The sequence below is a fragment of the Thunnus thynnus genome, chromosome 6, assembly GCF_963924715.1.
Source record: "Thunnus thynnus chromosome 6, fThuThy2.1, whole genome shotgun sequence".
NCBI lineage: Eukaryota > Metazoa > Chordata > Actinopteri > Scombriformes > Scombridae > Thunnus > Thunnus thynnus.
Window position 1 is genome coordinate 12,595,228 of NC_089522.1, and position 17,718 is coordinate 12,612,945.

The 17,718-nt window shown below is 38.3% G+C and overlaps 1 protein-coding gene across 1 annotated transcript; it reads left to right on the forward strand.

The window, feature by feature from the left end:
- The first annotated feature begins 41 nt into the window (after nt 1-41).
- ppih (peptidylprolyl isomerase H (cyclophilin H)) lies at nt 42-16,416 on the forward strand. The gene is made up of 9 exons (XM_067591778.1): nt 42-241; nt 11,179-11,243; nt 11,372-11,395; nt 12,825-12,869; nt 13,327-13,369; nt 14,908-15,000; nt 15,235-15,322; nt 15,427-15,467; nt 15,965-16,416. Exons 1-9 carry the CDS (start codon nt 176-178, stop codon nt 16,031-16,033), a joined length of 534 nt encoding a protein of 177 aa, XP_067447879.1. The 5' UTR covers nt 42-175; the 3' UTR covers nt 16,034-16,416.
- The last annotated feature ends 1,302 nt before the right edge of the window (nt 16,417-17,718 follow it).

Sequence of the window (17,718 nt, forward strand, 5' to 3'; positions counted from 1 at the left end):
TTTTCCGCGATGGTAGTATTTTGTCCCCTACTGCGAGCCGTAGCATGTCTCTCTTGAGCCACCGTAGGTCCAAACGGCGCAGGCGCAGCTCTATGTTCATGGTTCAAACGAAGCTTATGTATAATCGAGCAAACAGCATATTTATTTAGTCTTAAAAAGCGAGGAAAGTGCCACAATGTCTGTTCAATCAACAAATCCCAACAACCCGATTGTTTTCTTCGACATCACCATCGGAGGGCAGGTGAGTCAGTCAGCAGAGCAGAGCAGCTGCTTTACTTCACAGCTAACGTCGAGTTAACGCCACCGCGTCTCACCAAGTTCAACATAACCACGTTTAAGTCAAAGTTTGTACCAAATGAGCTACTTTGGTGCTATTTAAACGACTAACCTGTAACGCGCACAACAAACAATGCGGTCTTTGCATTGGGGTTTAAAATGCTGAGCGTGTTGTAGTGTAATTACGGTGTCCGCGGTGAAATGGTGAACACGCTTTCACACAATGATAGTGGTTTGTTCCTAACAAGATAACATTTTGTTTAAGTCTGTTGTGGTCGTTAAGGGGACTCATCTGACAGCTAATCGAGACATTATGGAGTTTACTTGGTCAAACATTATGAGAACCCACGTGACTAAAAATGGTTATGATAACATGTCTGAAACTGTCTGCACAAGAAGGCTGGACGATATGGACAAAATCAAATATCACAATATTTTTGACAATATTGTAAGGACTATTGGTGCTTTCACAAAATATTTACATTTATATTATGAGACTTTTGATCAATAATCATCAGTAATGTGGATATAATGACTAAGTGTGTAAAGACAAATAATAGATAACAGCTACAACAGTCTGATAAGTTCAGAAAATGAATCACTTTGCGGTAATGCAGCCTTTAAAACCAGGAAAAGATAACACTTATGCCATATGACAATATTACGACATCCAATATTTAAGACGATACCTAGTCTTTTATCATATTATTGATATAATATTGATATATTGCCCAGCAGCATTATTGATAAGCATACCTGTGGCTGAAAAATGAAGTGAAGTCCTTCTCTTTGCCTCCATGACCTGAACCCACCATGCGACTGGAAACACATAATTTAAATAAATTGTGAAGTTATTAATCAAAATTGCACAGAGGCTACATCAGCTATCAGCTGTTAGTCACTTCACTTTTGAAAACCCTGCATGTATGCATAGGTCTGAATTTCTGTTTTTAGTTTTCTGTGTACCAGTTTTATGTTCCAGACTGTCACACTTGGTCGGAAATCTTGCATCACTAGACCCTAATATCTGCATTTGCTTTACATATTTATGAGAACTGTGACATGTGGACCTGTGAAGTAGTGAAATAAGCCAGTAGATCGCCATCTTTGAAAATTTTTTACTTTTGGATGAATGAAAATTACAGACGGGTGTGGAGTGCAAAATCCAATTATTTCATGTTTATTTCAAGCTCAAGAAATACTTTCCTTCTATTTTATAAACTTAGGATACTTATAACATGCAATGATTAATCGATTAATTGATTAGTCGATTGACAGAAAATTAATTGCCAACTGTTTTAATTATTGATTCATCAATTTGAGTAGTATTTAAAGAAAAAAAAGGCAAATTTCTCTGGTTCCAGCTTCTTATATGTGGATATCTTCTGGTTTCTTTAATCGTCTTTGATATTAAACTAAATATCTTTCACTTGTGGATAAAAGAAAACATTTTAGGTTGCATCTTGGGCTTTGAGAAACAGTGATCTACATTTTTCATCCTTTTCTGACATTTTACAGACCAAAGGGCTAATCAATTAATCAAGAAAAATATAATTGTTAGTTGCAGCCCTACCCTGGTGTCACATCCACTAATATAAAGGCAACGAGTTTAATCATCAAGAAGACAGACAAGAATGTTGCTGATTATATATTTATTATTTTTGCTTAACATATTTTTTCAGATACTAAACATCCCAAACAGATTTTCTATGACCAACAGTAGGAAAGTTGAAGATGCTACACGTGCAAAAGAAGGTGTGCTGGAGGAGTGTTTTTGAAACGAAAGGTGGTGGAATAAAGCTCACAATGTGTTTGAAAAACCACATGCCTTTGTGCAAATTCTCTTCAGACATAAACAAATATTGCATCCTTTGCACAAAACTACACATGAGCTGTTTAGAATCGGAGCTACCACGTATAGAGGAAGAATAAATACAAAAAGAAATGTAGAATTCTGCTCTCATGGTAGTTTTAAAATATTTATATGAAGATAATAATGTAACACATCTTTCATACGTTACAACATACTGTACATACATGATTCCTCTTGACACTTCTATTGACACTTAAAAGACAAGTTCACAGTTTTTCAAGTCTGTCTAAAAACAAAAGTCAGGAGCTCAAATGAATATTGAAACAGGTTTTTATTCGCTGCAATCATTCCTCTTGAGGGTCCACAGTCCTCCCTCTGTGCAAAAATGGATTCAAAAGTTTATCTGATGCCAATATGAAGCTTCAGTCGTCCAATTGAGTCAAATCAAGTAGATATCTTTCAACATTACAGTCTTTTTAGTGCCAACGTTCCTCTTTTTGTTACTATATATATACTTGTACCACCACAGCACAACACTTAAACACTGTCAGAGGAAACACAAAGAGGAAATTTGGTGCCTCCATAAGCCTCACATCAACTTTTAAATGCATTTTTTCATTTTGCATAGCAGACACACTGTGGATTTTGGCTCCAATCACTTACATTGAAAGCACATTTCAAGGGGATCTTTTAACAGCCAGTATGAACAGGAGGAATGATTACAGCAAGGAAAACCTCTTTCAATGTTCATTTGGGCACCTGACTGTTGTTTTAAGACAGACTGATGAACCTATCCTTTAACTTCTTCTCTTGTTTGGTGATTGCATGTCTTCCTCTGAGGCGTTGTAGCTGTTGTTGTAGCTGGTATTCAGACCTCTGCAATGGAAATGTATTACTTGCTTTGCCTTGAGCATGTCAGCACAAATGGTTGTCAACATTTTATCAATTTTAAAATGCAGCATCAGCCGGTAGCTGATGTTAGGATTTCATTTCGAGCTGCCATAAAATAATATACATTCAGAGGACATTTTTCATTTCAGTGAACATTTGCAGCATATACTAATTTTCTTTGCGTGAATGCAGACAGCGTGAGGATCGTTGGGAAACGATTCACCTCTTTTATTGATAGTTCTTTTTAACACAGGCTAACAGACAACAACTAAATTTCGACTTATTGATGTTTTCTGATGTGTAAAAAAGGTAAACATTGTAGAAAAGTAATGGAGAAAGACACAAACTGCAAATTCTACAAAGAAGCTGAGAAAGCAGTCTTGCTACTAGCTGTTCTGGAGCTTTCAGTTAGGTCACTTGTTCTTCATCAGCAGATTTAATTGTAGCTGTTTACATTTCTTTCAGTACAACCTCAGCTTTTTACTGTAATCTGAGGTTCTTGAGCTTGGAAACAGCAGACTCTCTTACCTGAAGGTCCATTAAGCAGCTGCTCTGGAGCCTCAAGGTCAAGAACCAACTTTGAATTGGTCGATATTTATATAGATGAAGAATTACAGGAGGTTCTGGTTCAGTGATGCGTTTCAGGATGTTTATTTAAAGCAATACCTGCTTGGGGTCAAAAGGCTATAGATATAACTCATCAGTCACCAGAGCATTTCCCTCTAGTCTAATATGTGACAAACATATACAAATGAATCTAGAAAATGTGTGATATTTTTAAATATTTACAGAAGTTAAGCGTCTTGCTCAGTTTTTTTTTCTGCAGCACTTCTGCGTGTGCTGGTGAAGGGGTGAGACGTCCAGCATTTGCGTCCAGAACTGTCAGTCACTTTACGTTGGCTCTAACGCAGCATTCACACAGGGAGCCATTCATAGATGCTCACTCATTTTCATGAAGTCTTTATTCGCTTCCTTGTAGCACGGCTGTGAGATCTGATATGTAACAGGGCTCGACATTAGCTTTTTGAGGCTCTTGTCCTTCAGACAAGTAAATTGTCTTTCATTTGTCCAGGCACAAAAGTCACTTGTCCAGGTAAAAATGACAATAATTTACTTCATTCAGACGAACAAACAGTTGAAAGCATCCCAACAGTGTCAACATATAAATGATTCAGTTTATGAATTTTATTAAAGCCGTTACTTCCCTGTTAATGATCTTTTCATTTGATCCTGAATTGTGAAATACTTTGTAAAGTCTGAGCTCTATAGATTAATCACTGATGATCCTTCTGATGTTTAATAATGATGATTGACAGTGTTTCCTCTAGGATTTGTTTCTGTTGGGAGGGTGGTAGGCGCCCTGAAACTACTAGTTTTGTTATGGAGTGGCTGTGTCATGGGTACGAGGTGTCGACAGTGTCGTCATAGACGTGCACAGTAAGGCGGTTGTCTGTATCGCTGTATTTCTCTATAGTGAGCTGAAGTGAAACAAGTGCACAAAAATTAGGTAAATAAATATTAACAATATCTATTTATCTAAATTTAAAATATTAACAATATTAATTCACAACACATAAATAAATGTGGGCCTTATGGATGACAGATGGACCAGTGAGTCTCCATCTTAAAAACAAATCTGCATTTTCACACTGTCTATATGGTTCTTGATATACATCAATGTTTGCAATAAAACAAAATAACGAAACTGACTTATGAGGAAGTAATTCGGTCAAACCAAATCAAGAAAACAGTTTGACCTATAGATGAATCAGTCAGATGAATAACGAATCAGCATTTTGTGTTGCCTAATAACCGCAACTTTCAGTTTTAGTGCTGAGTTTACAAGTTACTGAAGTCAACAACCGTCTAACAGTTGAAGAAAACATCATGTTAATAGAGTTGATGTGCAGTGTTAGTATTTGTATTAAAAGGTCTGTTAATCCTTTTACATGTTTTAATCTTGTGCTTTGACTTTTGTTTGTTAGGATGTCCTTTAGTTTACATTTGGAGACAGATGGTGCCTTTAAAAATATTTACAGAGCAGTAATCCATCTACATACAGGTGGAAGTCAGACCTTATTTATGTTTTTGTCTTTTCTCCTTAAACTTCTTCTTTCCATCTTGAATCAGTTGGGTCTTTTCTTTAAACACCATTAAGTTACATCCTGCAATTTTTCCTCATTTGTGTCTTCTCTCTCCTGATTCCTTCACTCACTCTGAAAATCTAAAAAGCTTCCTTTTAAAAATCTGACAGAGCATGAAGCAGAACTTTAACTTGTACGGTGTTAATTACAGTAATTGTGGACAAACTACACACAGTGTGAATGCATCAGCAGTCCAGCTATCCAAACTATCAAGCTAACGTCACATTAACAATGTAATGTAAAGCAGCAGCACCTGATAAACTAGTTGGTTGAAACAACATTGATGTAAATTTTAAAAACTTTAGCTTCACTGAAGAGCTTTTCTAGCTACTTACTTTGTTGTCTAATGTCTGACATTGTTATTTGATGCCGTAAACGTCATTTAATGTCATATATGTTCCTCTGAGCTCTGATTCATTTGTCTGCCCCATGAAAGTGGCTCCAGTTTGCCTGCTAGCTTCAGCACGGAGGGTTTGTTTGTTTTAAACACCTGAATAGCAGGAGTCAGTGGTGTAGAAGCTACAACAAACTGCAGTAGGAAGCCAGTCTGAGCTAACAGCTGTAAAGTGTAAATGCTATTTCTGAATTTGAAAGGTGGCTAAACAGCGTTTTTGTGTGGTCAGCGCTAATGCTATACTGCTAGCATAAGTTACATTTGTTTTTATTTGTTTCTTTCGAGAGGGGCGGGGTCAATGGTAGGGGAAACACTGTACATAAAGTGAGGACAAGTTTTTTTTTAATGACTTAACTTGTCCAGTGGGGCAGGTAAATTTCTCTTCCACTTGTGCTATTAAAAAATCCACTTGTCCCGGACAAGCGGACAAGCCTTAATGTCGAGCCCTGTGTAACAGGTTTCTATTAGACATAGAGGAGAGTGTTTCTCTTCCCTTGTGACGGTTGAAGGGAATGTTGGGTTCCTTTGCTCAGATGCCAGTAAAGATGCCATAAGCACACATTTTCTGGTAGATGGCTGTATGGCTCCAGCGCCTCACTCTTGGCCCAGAATATCACACCCACCAGTAAACTGTTGGTGCACTCCAACCACAGAAGGTTAACAGTGATGTAGGCAGGTACACTTAAGCCAAAGACTGTACAGGCCACAGTCACAGCGAGATAAGGCATCCAAAATGTACTGAAGCCCAGTGTTAGGCTGAGCCACAGAGGCGGTCGTGGCTGGATGGACCCCTCCAGATAATTCTCCTCACCACTTTTTGTCTCCACGCGGGTGATCGAAGTGAAAATCAAGTCGCTCCTTATGTTCTCTTGTTGTTCCCTCGCTTCAGACAACATGTCAACCTTGTTCACCCACTGGGGAATCTTTGACCAAAAGGGCACCATTGTGATAATCACTGCAGTGAAAATCACCAAAGTGAAGTAGGTAATGAGTTTGGCCTCCTCTACTTCACACACCAGAGCCTTTACCCCTGTCACGTAATCCAGTTCCATCAGCTTGCCGTTGACAGAACCATAGGAGTAAATACCAGCTAGCATCCACACCAGCAATGTCAAGACCACGTTCCTTAGGGATTTGCAGAAGGTGCTCTGGTTGCCGATGCAGGTATCTTCCAAATAGTAGTCCATTAAACCCAGGCACATCATGGGCAGTGGCAGCGCTCCGTATGTTGCCGAGGCATAAGCCAAGAGGTAGCAGGGTGGCACAAGAGACCTTTCAGCCCCAAGAAACCACACAGTTGCCATAAAAAATGCCATCACCATGTCAGCCAAGACGATGGACAGGCTGCACGTGCTTAAAAAGGAGGCATTCAGCTTCTTGCAGCATGAGCACAATACAGCTGCATCCAGTCCTACCTTGAAAAGTATAAGAAACAGAAACTGCTTATTGTTGTCTGTGTGACAGCTAGACTCCCCCTCCCAATGCTCTATAATGGCCAGCATTTTGGCGGTGTGGATAGTTTGGAGAGATGATGGCGGCTTGAGCAGCATTTAGTTCAGTATCAAGATGCTCCAGGAAATGCTGTCAAAGAGAAGATAATATTGGTTAACAACCATGGCTATACAAACAATAAAGTAAAAGCATGTGCTAACAACCTTTGGCATGATCTAACAAAAGATGGTTGAGTAAATAACAAGTACGTTAACAGCCTAAATAAATATTATTGCCTTTGCTGTTTGAATGGCACCACTGCCCTTTTTCCCTGATGGTTAATGTAATAAAAGTTAGTTAGTTCATTTAGTGAGTTAATTTTATTTTTTTATGTTTTTAATGTGTTTTCGGGTTGTCTGTCCGTCCCTCCGTCGGTCCCATTTTCGTTAACGCAATATCTCAGGAACACCTTGAGGAAATTTCTTCAAATTTGGCACAAACCTCAACTTGGACTTGAGAATGAACTGAATCATAAAATGCAAAAACACTTTTCTGGCCATTATTCAACACTAACTCAGGGGAGATAACAGAAGGGGAGATTATGACCATATTTCACATTTGATTGGATACTGAATTGGTGACACTAAACACACTTAATGCCTTTTATTAAATTCCTTCAAAGTCTTCACTACAAATATTATGAGTCTGCACAGACATGGATGTGAACTGCAACTTGACTGGTTGGTGGAGGCGTACAACCATGAGGTGGTATTTCTAGTTTTATGTTAGTTGAGATGGTCTGTGTTTCAGGTAAGGTGGCCGACCTCTGCTATAAAACACTGTGGGAAGCCCTGACAGTACACACGAGTACCAAAGACTCATTCAGCACTCCACTAACAGATACATATATAAAATCTGGCGTGTGTTTACCCCAGAATTCTTTTTTTTTTTTTTTTGCGTCGAAGACAAAACTAGATTAAATTGAAGTATAGGCAGGTTGAACAATGAGAGGTCACATTGGATTGGTCAATGTGTGCTAAATATACCTTATTTTATTGCCAGATAGGGTGTAATTGTAACCTCTTAGTATAATTTCTTATCACACAACACACTAGGTTCAGTTACACGTACTGTACATCAATGATAGGCAAATAGTGGCCTGTGGGCCAAATCTAACCCTGCAGCAAAAATATTTGGCCCCCAGATGAAAGTTCTGATTTTCATAGGTTACATCAAAACTTTCACATAATTTTTCACAAATCTACTGTAGATAAAATAAACACAAGGCTCCTCTTAATTATTGTAATATAACCTTGTTACATCAAACACTGTCCCCACACGAGGAGAGGCGTTAAAACTACGGTTGCTTCATGTGATTTGAACAGTGAACGGTGCTGAAATTAAGTCTAATAAACCTCCCAGAAATTAAAGTTTAATGTGTGAATTCCACAACTTTAGCCTGTGAGATCAGAACAGATTTGTTCTTCACAAACACAAATGGTGTATTGATGCTGATGCAGATTTTTTTCCCCCTCAGATACAGTTTTTAACAGTCTTACAAGTCTATTATATTCTTAAATGAATGAAAAGAAATAAACAAAACATAGGTCTGTCTGTGCCGGTTAACGGCCCCACAATGAAAAATCCTGAAAAAACTTGCCATTGGTTGAACTAAATTACTGATCCTTGGTGTGGAGCATTTAACAGAACTGTCCCTCTGTATTTATTTTCCACATTCCTGACTTAGAGGAGACACCAGGAATAAGTCAAACACTGATCACAGTCACCAAATTTAACTTTTGAGGCACATCTAAAATGCAAAGGATACAACTGTCATTCTGTTAATGTACAGTACACTGACAATTATACATTTGACACTTTGACATTTGCAGTTGTTATCCTTGCAAACAGAATCGAATTGGCTTTTATCATTGCAGCCTTGAGACACTCCTTGGTATTCAAATATGTGGTATTCAAACTTCACACATGGCTCTTTCACCAATCAACTCTAACTTCCTTCTTTTGCAAAGTCAGTCAGTTCCATGTTAATATCTTTCAGCAACGCTACTCACTCCAGCAGCAAACACACCACCCTGAATTCCCTGCATTTAGTATCTGCATGATTTGTAACATTTATGGTGAATAAAGCAAAGTTTACTGTTGGAGGCATGCAGCATTTCCTCCCAGCTACCTCAACAAGTTAAAAACCAGAAGTAGCTTGTACCTCTATGTCCAGGCTTGTTGTAGTCCAGTGTGTTTCAGCAGAGATCCAGGTGCTTCTCTCTCATCCAGTAAAGCAATTTAGAAGCCCTGCATGCTTGCATGCTCGTGGCTCGCCTGCAAGGTGTATGACTGTTGTCAGATGGTGCGGTTTAGGCAGCTCAATGTCTCCACCCTCCCATTGTGAATACAAAAAACAAAAAAACTTGGGACACGCCCTCTTTGTGTCTTCAAGGAAGCCGGCTTGTTTTGCCTCTCAAATGCCCCAGGTGACTACCTCTGGTTATGTCAATTTACATGTCCTATAACAGGTTACCCAGAGACGCAGCTTCTACTAACAATACTTGTGAGTTGAAACCACGCCCTGTCACTGGTTTTGTTCGCCCGCACTACGTCCCTATACAATTACACTATAATCCCATGAAACCATGTGAAGGGTTGAATGGGGGCCTCCTAAAGTTGCTTCCTTGAAATACTTAACCTGACTATAACAAGAACAGTTGTTATACATCTTGTACTTGGTTCTTTATAGTTATACTTGGCCTGAAGCTCTTCCTGATGCACAAGCTCTAGGGTAAAAGTAAAGAAGCATGTAAAAGAATTCCTCTATATGTAGTTTTCATGTAGCATTATAACGGAATTAGGTATTTTTACATTATAAATTAGCCTTACAAAAATAGCTCGGAACAGTTGTTGATTTAAACGCCTTGCAATTTAAAACGACTACATATTGGCAACGCACCTCTGCAGATCAAAATATGATTCTGTTTTGTTGATTTTATTTCACTTTATCGCATGATCTCTGCTCAGTTGTTTGCTCTTTGGGTTTATTTGCTTTCTGTGTAAATATTAATGTCCGTGTACGTATAGGTCAAGTAAACTGCAGGAGAGTTAAAACAGGTGTAGCAGGTGTCTTCCTGGAGTTTGTACTTTTTGATGTGACTGTTATATGAAACCATTAGGCTTGTGTCCAAATCGGTTTAGTGCACTTGCTACTTTTTTTTCTCATCTTCCTTTACAGTTTTTGTATTTTCTTTTGTATTTCAAGGAATCCAGACCTTTTTGAAATTCGACACACTCATTCCAGCATCACAACAAAAGTATTGTAACTGTATAAATTCTTTAAAATGTAGACTCTAAAATCTCTGTATGATCTGATGAAGAAGCTTTTTACATGCTCTCTTACCTGTTGTCAGGCATTAGACTTAAGTGGACGTCACACCCCGACCAGAGAAAACCCTCCGTAGATAAAATGTTCCGTGGTCGATGTTTGTTCTGTGTCAACACTTTGCTTCTACATTTCATTTCATGGCCTAGAAACTGTAAACGTATTGTCTAAATGGAAAAGACGGCGGGTGGGATCCAATGGCTGCTTGTTTCACTGTGAGACGTTTGTGTGCAGTGATGTCTCGGGGACAAACTGATCTTTTTACACCGGCATATTGTCTGTTTTCACACAGACACACACAGAGACATTGTTCTCACAGTCGGCAAACGTATATTTGCATGCCCCCTTGGAGTTGTGGGAGGCCTGGGTGGACAGACGCTCCGTGCTGCCAAACTCACAAACGCACTCTCATCAACATAAAGTTCATGGAGGCATTTATGCTCAGTAATGTGTTGCATCACGATTGTGGATTCTTCTCATTCACAGCTGTGCATTACTTATGCTTTGACCCCTGAGAAATGCTATCAGAACTGGGACAAAATAGCCTCTATTGTTTAGATAAGAGTCTGGTTGACGTTTCTAGCGAACAAGGAAGAAGCTAATGTGAAGGAAGAAAGATGAGAAGGAATCATACAGCTGTTATTCAGTAGAGGTAGAGGCTGTTTTCAAGTCTGTTGAGTTTAACTGCTCGGTCCGGTTTGAGCCTACAGGAACAAGAATGATCTGATTCTATTCAAATCAATGGGGTGTTTTTGCCAGAGGCCAAACTGATTTATATGTCTCAATCTTCATTGAACATCTCAACTGTTTATAAAAAGTTCTCTCAACTGTTTTTTTTCAGGATGTCGGACGGATGAAGGTTGAGCTGTTTGCTGATGTGGTTCCAAAGACGGCAGAGAATTTCCGGTAAGGCTGCTCAGGTTATTGGATTGCATGGTCTGGTTTATTTTTTGTTTGTTTTGTTTGTTGTTGGGTTGGATTAGACTATTTTTGAGTTTTGTAGCTGTAAGTGACAGTTTTGTTATCTCTTACAGGCAGTTCTGCACTGGAGAGTTCAGGTATGACGGTGAAGGGCACTACTACACCATCCCACACAGTGAACCAGACACACATTACACATTGTTTATATATGCAAATATCCGATTAGTCCCAGCTTTTGGCTTCAGCCTCATTTTTGATTCATGAACATGTAAAACCTGTTTCCCTTCATCTGTTAAGGGATAAGGAACAAACCCTGATTATAATACAGGTACACAAAGAGCCATATCCTGCTGTAAGAAGATCATATCCTGACAACCTGATCAAAGAAAAAAACAAATAGTCTCATAAACTGTCTTTCAGTATTATGTCTACGTCTGAATGGATTTAATTGGAGAAAGTCAAAGAAAGCTTTTAACCCACAACGTTTGTGGCCAAATACTAAACATGATAGAGGATGTGCATTGTTACTGGCAGCGAGTCAATGAGGCTGATGGATTACCTCATAGTTAAATAACACGGAAGGTTTATGACACCATTTAACAGGACACCCCTTTAGGCATCCAACTCTGTTCCTTTATAATTATGTTACTAATATGCAAAGTAGGTCAAGTCAGTACATCCATATACACACTTTGAGTTTCAGTATGAATGAAAAATGTGGTACAAATTAAATGTATTTTTTTATATTAATAATAAAATCAGAGAGCGTTTTCATGAACACCTCAGTAAGCTCCCACAGAACAGGACCTGTTAAAATGCTTGTTGAGCAGCTGCCAGCCATTTACTATCAAAACTCACATCACATACATAGATGAGCCTGCTTTGAGAGAAGCGGAAAGATTTGGCAGCTTGTTAAAGGCCCCATGAAACGGAGCGTCTTTAGCTTCTGTACTGTGATGTGTTTCCCAGTGAAACCGAATATTTGAGCGGTGTACAGTTAAAAGAGAGATTTAAATCAAATCCTTTGCTGTTGATTAGACCACTAAAAAGTGGATGGAGCTACAGAGGCCTGTTGGCTCCACACACACCTCCCTCAACTGTTGTTAGATCAGGAGGAAGAGGAAGAGATAAATGAATTAGACCAAATTGTTTTTGAAATGAGAACTCACTGATATCCAAACACACATCTCTTCCTTTCTCTCTCCATATTGCTCTTTTAGCTACTACGGCCCACAAATGGTGAAGTGCAGTTTTATATGACCAATGTGGCTAGCTACTCACCCAAAGTCACATTTGATTGGATGAAATTTTGTAAACGCTCCTGAATACAGGATGTGTCAATAAACATTTGAAACCATTTTACAGGATGTTTTTTTGATGTAAAAAATACTGTGATGCTGATATTTTTGACACATATTTGGCATATAACAAGAAATAAATGAACACGGACACTTGATTAAAACTGTGAAAATGTATTTTTCAGTTCATGGGGGCCTTTAAACAATACAATATGTTTGTCTTTATCGCTAACTTCATTTTGTCCCGTCTCAAACTTGTGTCCTACAGGAAGGATGGAGTCCCCATTGGTTACAAGGGCTGCACATTCCACAGGTACAAACATGGCAGTTTGATGTGTGTAGCTCACATTGTACTCGGATGTTGGAAAGATAAACATTTTTAATGATTTTTAATACTTTTGAATGATTGTAATTCATCTAGAAACCCCACATCCTCTGGTGGCTTTTAAAGTTATTTAACAAGAACACAAGTCCGATCCTGGACACAGAATGAAATAATAGCAGTCAGATGAGTTTGTTTTGAGTTGAGTTTTTTTGTTTAATATTGTATATGCACCATCTAGATACATACATCAAAATGAAATATACAGTATATTGAAAACACTGATCTGTTGGCCAGATTAAACAACAGTAGTCATGTCAATTTGCTTTATATCAATTTGTTTTATAGCGACTATCAACACATCATATACATTTTTATTTCCTATCAAAGGTGAGCTTTACTTCCGCAAATATGAGTTTATTCATATGTTTTTATTGTTCATTGACAGGGTGATCAAAGACTTTATGATACAAGGAGGGGACTTTGTAAATGTGAGTACATGCACACTTCTGCTGTCTGCTTAGTGATTTTAATAATATGGCATAATAAACAGCTTTGTTCATATGATGCAATCACAGTAATGTTAAAACGATCTGACTGTAAAAGATGATTGTCCCATAAACCATGCAAAGGAAGTGTTAAATTAAAAGCTGCTGGAGAAGCAAGGCTTTTTTTCAAACCTGAAGACATGGTGGTAGATGAATTGTACACTACGTCACTATAGGAAGTGAGCCATCATCAGTGAAGCACTTATGAAATTATCGAACATTTCTTGTATCCATTAAAGGGGAATTTACAGTTGCATTTCCATAAAGTTGGGGGACTTGCAAGAGACAGATTAAAAAAAAAGTGGTCAAAATTGAAGCAACAGAGGCCAAGATATCCTGACTTTTAGTCCCTAGTATGAGTCAAGCTTCAAAAGCACTTGATCCTACATTTCCCATAATGCAACTCAACAGCATCGTTCATTAGACGTTCCCTGCCTCTTAAATTCCCTCAATATTCAAACAGGTAATGTGTCAAATATGTTAAGTCTCAAGCCTGAAGGTGCGGTCACATGACCCCCGGAAAATGATGTGATGTCATGTTTCTGATGCAGGTCAGAAATAAATATCGAGCACAGAGATCATAAACTATAAACGGTGTATAAAAGTGATGCTACAGTTTGTAGTCTGGTTCTGTGATAGAGGTGATGAAACACACTAGAACAATAACTTATCCGTTTCCAAACACAGTTCAGAAGTGTTTCTATTGTCCGAACGACCATATCCGCCCAGTGAAAGGAAACCCACACTTGAATTTGTCAGTTGAACAGGCTTCAATACAAGTGAAAGTGTAACTAAATGAGTATTCATACGATGGAAATATAATGTGACGGCACCTTAACTCAAGATAACTGGATTATTTTCCTTGTAAAGCTCCCTCCATAACATTTAACAACAGCTTTCACAGGCTGTAGTACACTCCACATTAAGAAACATAATTGGTAAGATTTTCTTAATCTAACACATTATAGACTCTGAGAAATTGTAAAGATCAGTGAAGGAAGCTTAACTCAACCTACATGACAGGTGTTTTGTGATTTCGGAGAGGTCTGTGTGTGTGCCACTGCCAACTAAAACCATCCAAAAAGCTCCCTGTAATGTTTGTAACGTTGTCCTGTGTGAGGAGGACACTTACTTAACCTGTACAGCGGCTCCATATTTTTCATTAAGGAGTGGCTTTATGGCTTCCTCATATTTGGCATGAGATTTGCTTGGGTAATAGAGTCTGAAAGCTGGTGACTCACACAAACGATTAACTAAACTAACTGACTAAACTAAAAGCATTAAAGCAAGTAGTTTGAGGAAGCAAACCATTAAATCAAGATCAGAGCTAAATTGTGGGAATGAATTGTGAGCTGTGAATTGAGCTGCAGGAAAAAAAAAATCCTTTAGTCTTCAGCCCTCTAGTGGTGAACATGTGAATTACAGCAAATCTAAACTTTTTGAACCTATAATTTTCTCTTTCTCTTTGGTGCTTTGTGAAGGGTGATGGAACCGGTATCTGCAGCATCTACAGAGGTCCATTTGCAGATGAGAACTTTCGGATGAAGCACTCTGCGCCTGGTCTTCTGTCCATGGTATGTGTGTCCATCAGTGCGCTGATGGCAGAGACACTCCTGTATCAGGAAAAAGTCTTTTTACAAATCTAGATATGGGTTTACTGCAGAATTTCTCTCCAAGCATTTTTTGTATATCCTGTATTATACTGTATGAAATAATTTAGTTAGACCATAAGATTTGATTGATCCATTCAAAGTGAATGAACTCTGAACCTTGTTTTAAAGCTGCTATTTCTCAATATTGCTTCTCAGGCAAACAGTGGTCCAGGGACAAATGGTTGTCAGTTTTTCATCACCTGCACTAAATGTGACTGGTTAGATGGAAAGCATGTTGTTTTTGGTGAGTAAGTCTACAATATGAATTATATATTCATATTTATTTAGAGATGAATGTTAATTTGTTTATGTGTCAGAGTTTAATTGTCTTATTCATGATTGTTTCAGGGAAAGTGGTCGATGGTTTGCTGATCATGAGAAAAATTGAGGTAAAAACCAAATTTTAAATGTTGATTTATATTAATTTAATAGTCTACATTGCTAGAATTATATCATGTGATCCATTTGTCAGAAGTAAATCAGTCAAGAAACTTTAGACTGATCTGTTAAATTGACCAAAATACCATGAAAATAAGAAAATGTATTCAAACAACCTAAAAATTGTTTGGAAGCTGCTGAACACTAATCACTGAGTGATGAACATTTATGTAACATGTTTAAAGTTAAAGGCCTTCTCTTCCTCATACAGCAGTGTACTGACTTGTTACACGTCCCTGAATTATTTCACTCATATACATGTGGAAAACTATATATATATATATATATATATAAAACATGTAGTCAGAATGTGTGTGTCAAATGCAGGCTTCACTGACCTGATAAAACTTCAGTCACAAATATTTCAGAGCAGGTGTCCTACCGTACAGTAAATGATGTTCACGTTTACATGTTTATGTTGTAAATTTGTGCTGCTTCTTCCCAACAGAATGTTCCTACGGGACCCAACAATAAGCCCAAGCTGCCCATCCTCATTGCACAGTGTGGAGAGATGTGAGCCAGCTCGCTCAAAACACCGTGCTTGGAAAAAGGGGAAAACAACACAATCTCTGTAAACATGAAGTAGCGTCTCATTATTACTTCACAATCCTCAACAAACCTCAACCTACAAATTTTTTTTTGTCCTGTATGGATGCCTTCTCCCAAAATACACATTGAAAGACATTATAGAAAGTTCAGCAGATTCCAGATGGGTTTCAAGTTTTGTTTGCTGAATATCATGTTCAACACTGTCATTGATGATTTTACGAATTTTGTGTATCCCGACATAAAAAGACAAATAAGAAAATGTCATTTTTTCTAAAAACAAATGAGATGCTAATTCAGTTACTCTGTGTATCATTAATGATCAATAAATTGTTTTACATTTTTTTATAAACATTTGAAGGAGATTTGTTCGTTTTGAAAAAAAACTGTTCACATCTGTATATGACATCATACTTAAAAGGTTTTTTGTTCCACTCAACCCTAAATGGTAGAGTATACCATTTAAAGTAGATGTGTGTAATTACTTTTGACATTAAGCTCACAGCAGTAACGAGGAATTTCAATTACTATCAACCACAGTTTCACAAAATCTGTTGTTATTAATGAGTAACAAAAATCTGAAAGTTTGAATCTATCAGGCCTTTTTAATGTTTTTAAACCACATATCCATGGTTTGAAACTACTCTGAATTGCACATTTTATACTGTAGGAACATTGTGTTCCCAGTGCTTTTGTCAGCCAATTCTTCCCTCCTCATATATTTTTGACCATGAGAAACACAGGGACGTTTTCCTCAAGATCTTTAGCTTGGAAAGAGGTTGATTTTATCAGCATGGAATTGTACAGAGACGTAGTTTGACGGTGAAGTGATTGCGGGTAATAATCTCAACCTCATCCTTTGGGTGCAAACACTTTACAGCGAAAGGCGCGTGAGTCCTCCCGGCACACACTCCAGTGCCAAGCAATCCTCTGCTGAACTTATGGCTACCTCTTCTTATCCCAGCCATCCATACAAATCCAAGCCACCAGACCCCCTCCCCCATCCACCACGCTCTCCCTCTTCTGCCTTGGACCTCGTTTCCGTAGCACAAAAGAATCCTTTCAGATGGAGACTCTGTTCTTATGGAGGCAGGAAGAAGGTTTTTTTTTTTTTTTTTTTTTTCTTTTTTTGGAGGGGGGGTCTCTGGTCTCTTCATGGGGAGGCTTTCTGGGGTCAATGCTAAAGCCCATCTGTGGGAGAACGGGGCTTCGGCCATTAACAGCGAGCTCTTCACACATCAGCCAGTGCTCATAAACAGTGCCAGTGGAGCATTAACATGACAATAGGTGGAGGGGGGGGCTGCGGTGGGTTTGTCTCACACTCACAGTCTGGGTCTGTCTGCTCTGTGCTACTGGAAGTGGAGTTTCTGAATTCACTGTGGATAATGACCGCATTTAACCAGTTTATTGTGCAGGGCAATTTGAGTGGATAAGCAAATTGTATGTTATTATAAAAGGGTTCAGTGTCACTTGTGTACCCCTTCAAATTTAAGAAGGGTAATCATCTAAAAAACAATTGGCAGAAGTAGGAAAGAGGATTTTAAATGTCTCCCCTGTGAATCCCTGATTATTTCAGGAGACAAACACTCTGCTTGGTGTTTAAATTGTGAAGGAACATTATAGTTACTCATCAATTGGGTGTCATGTGTTTTAAGA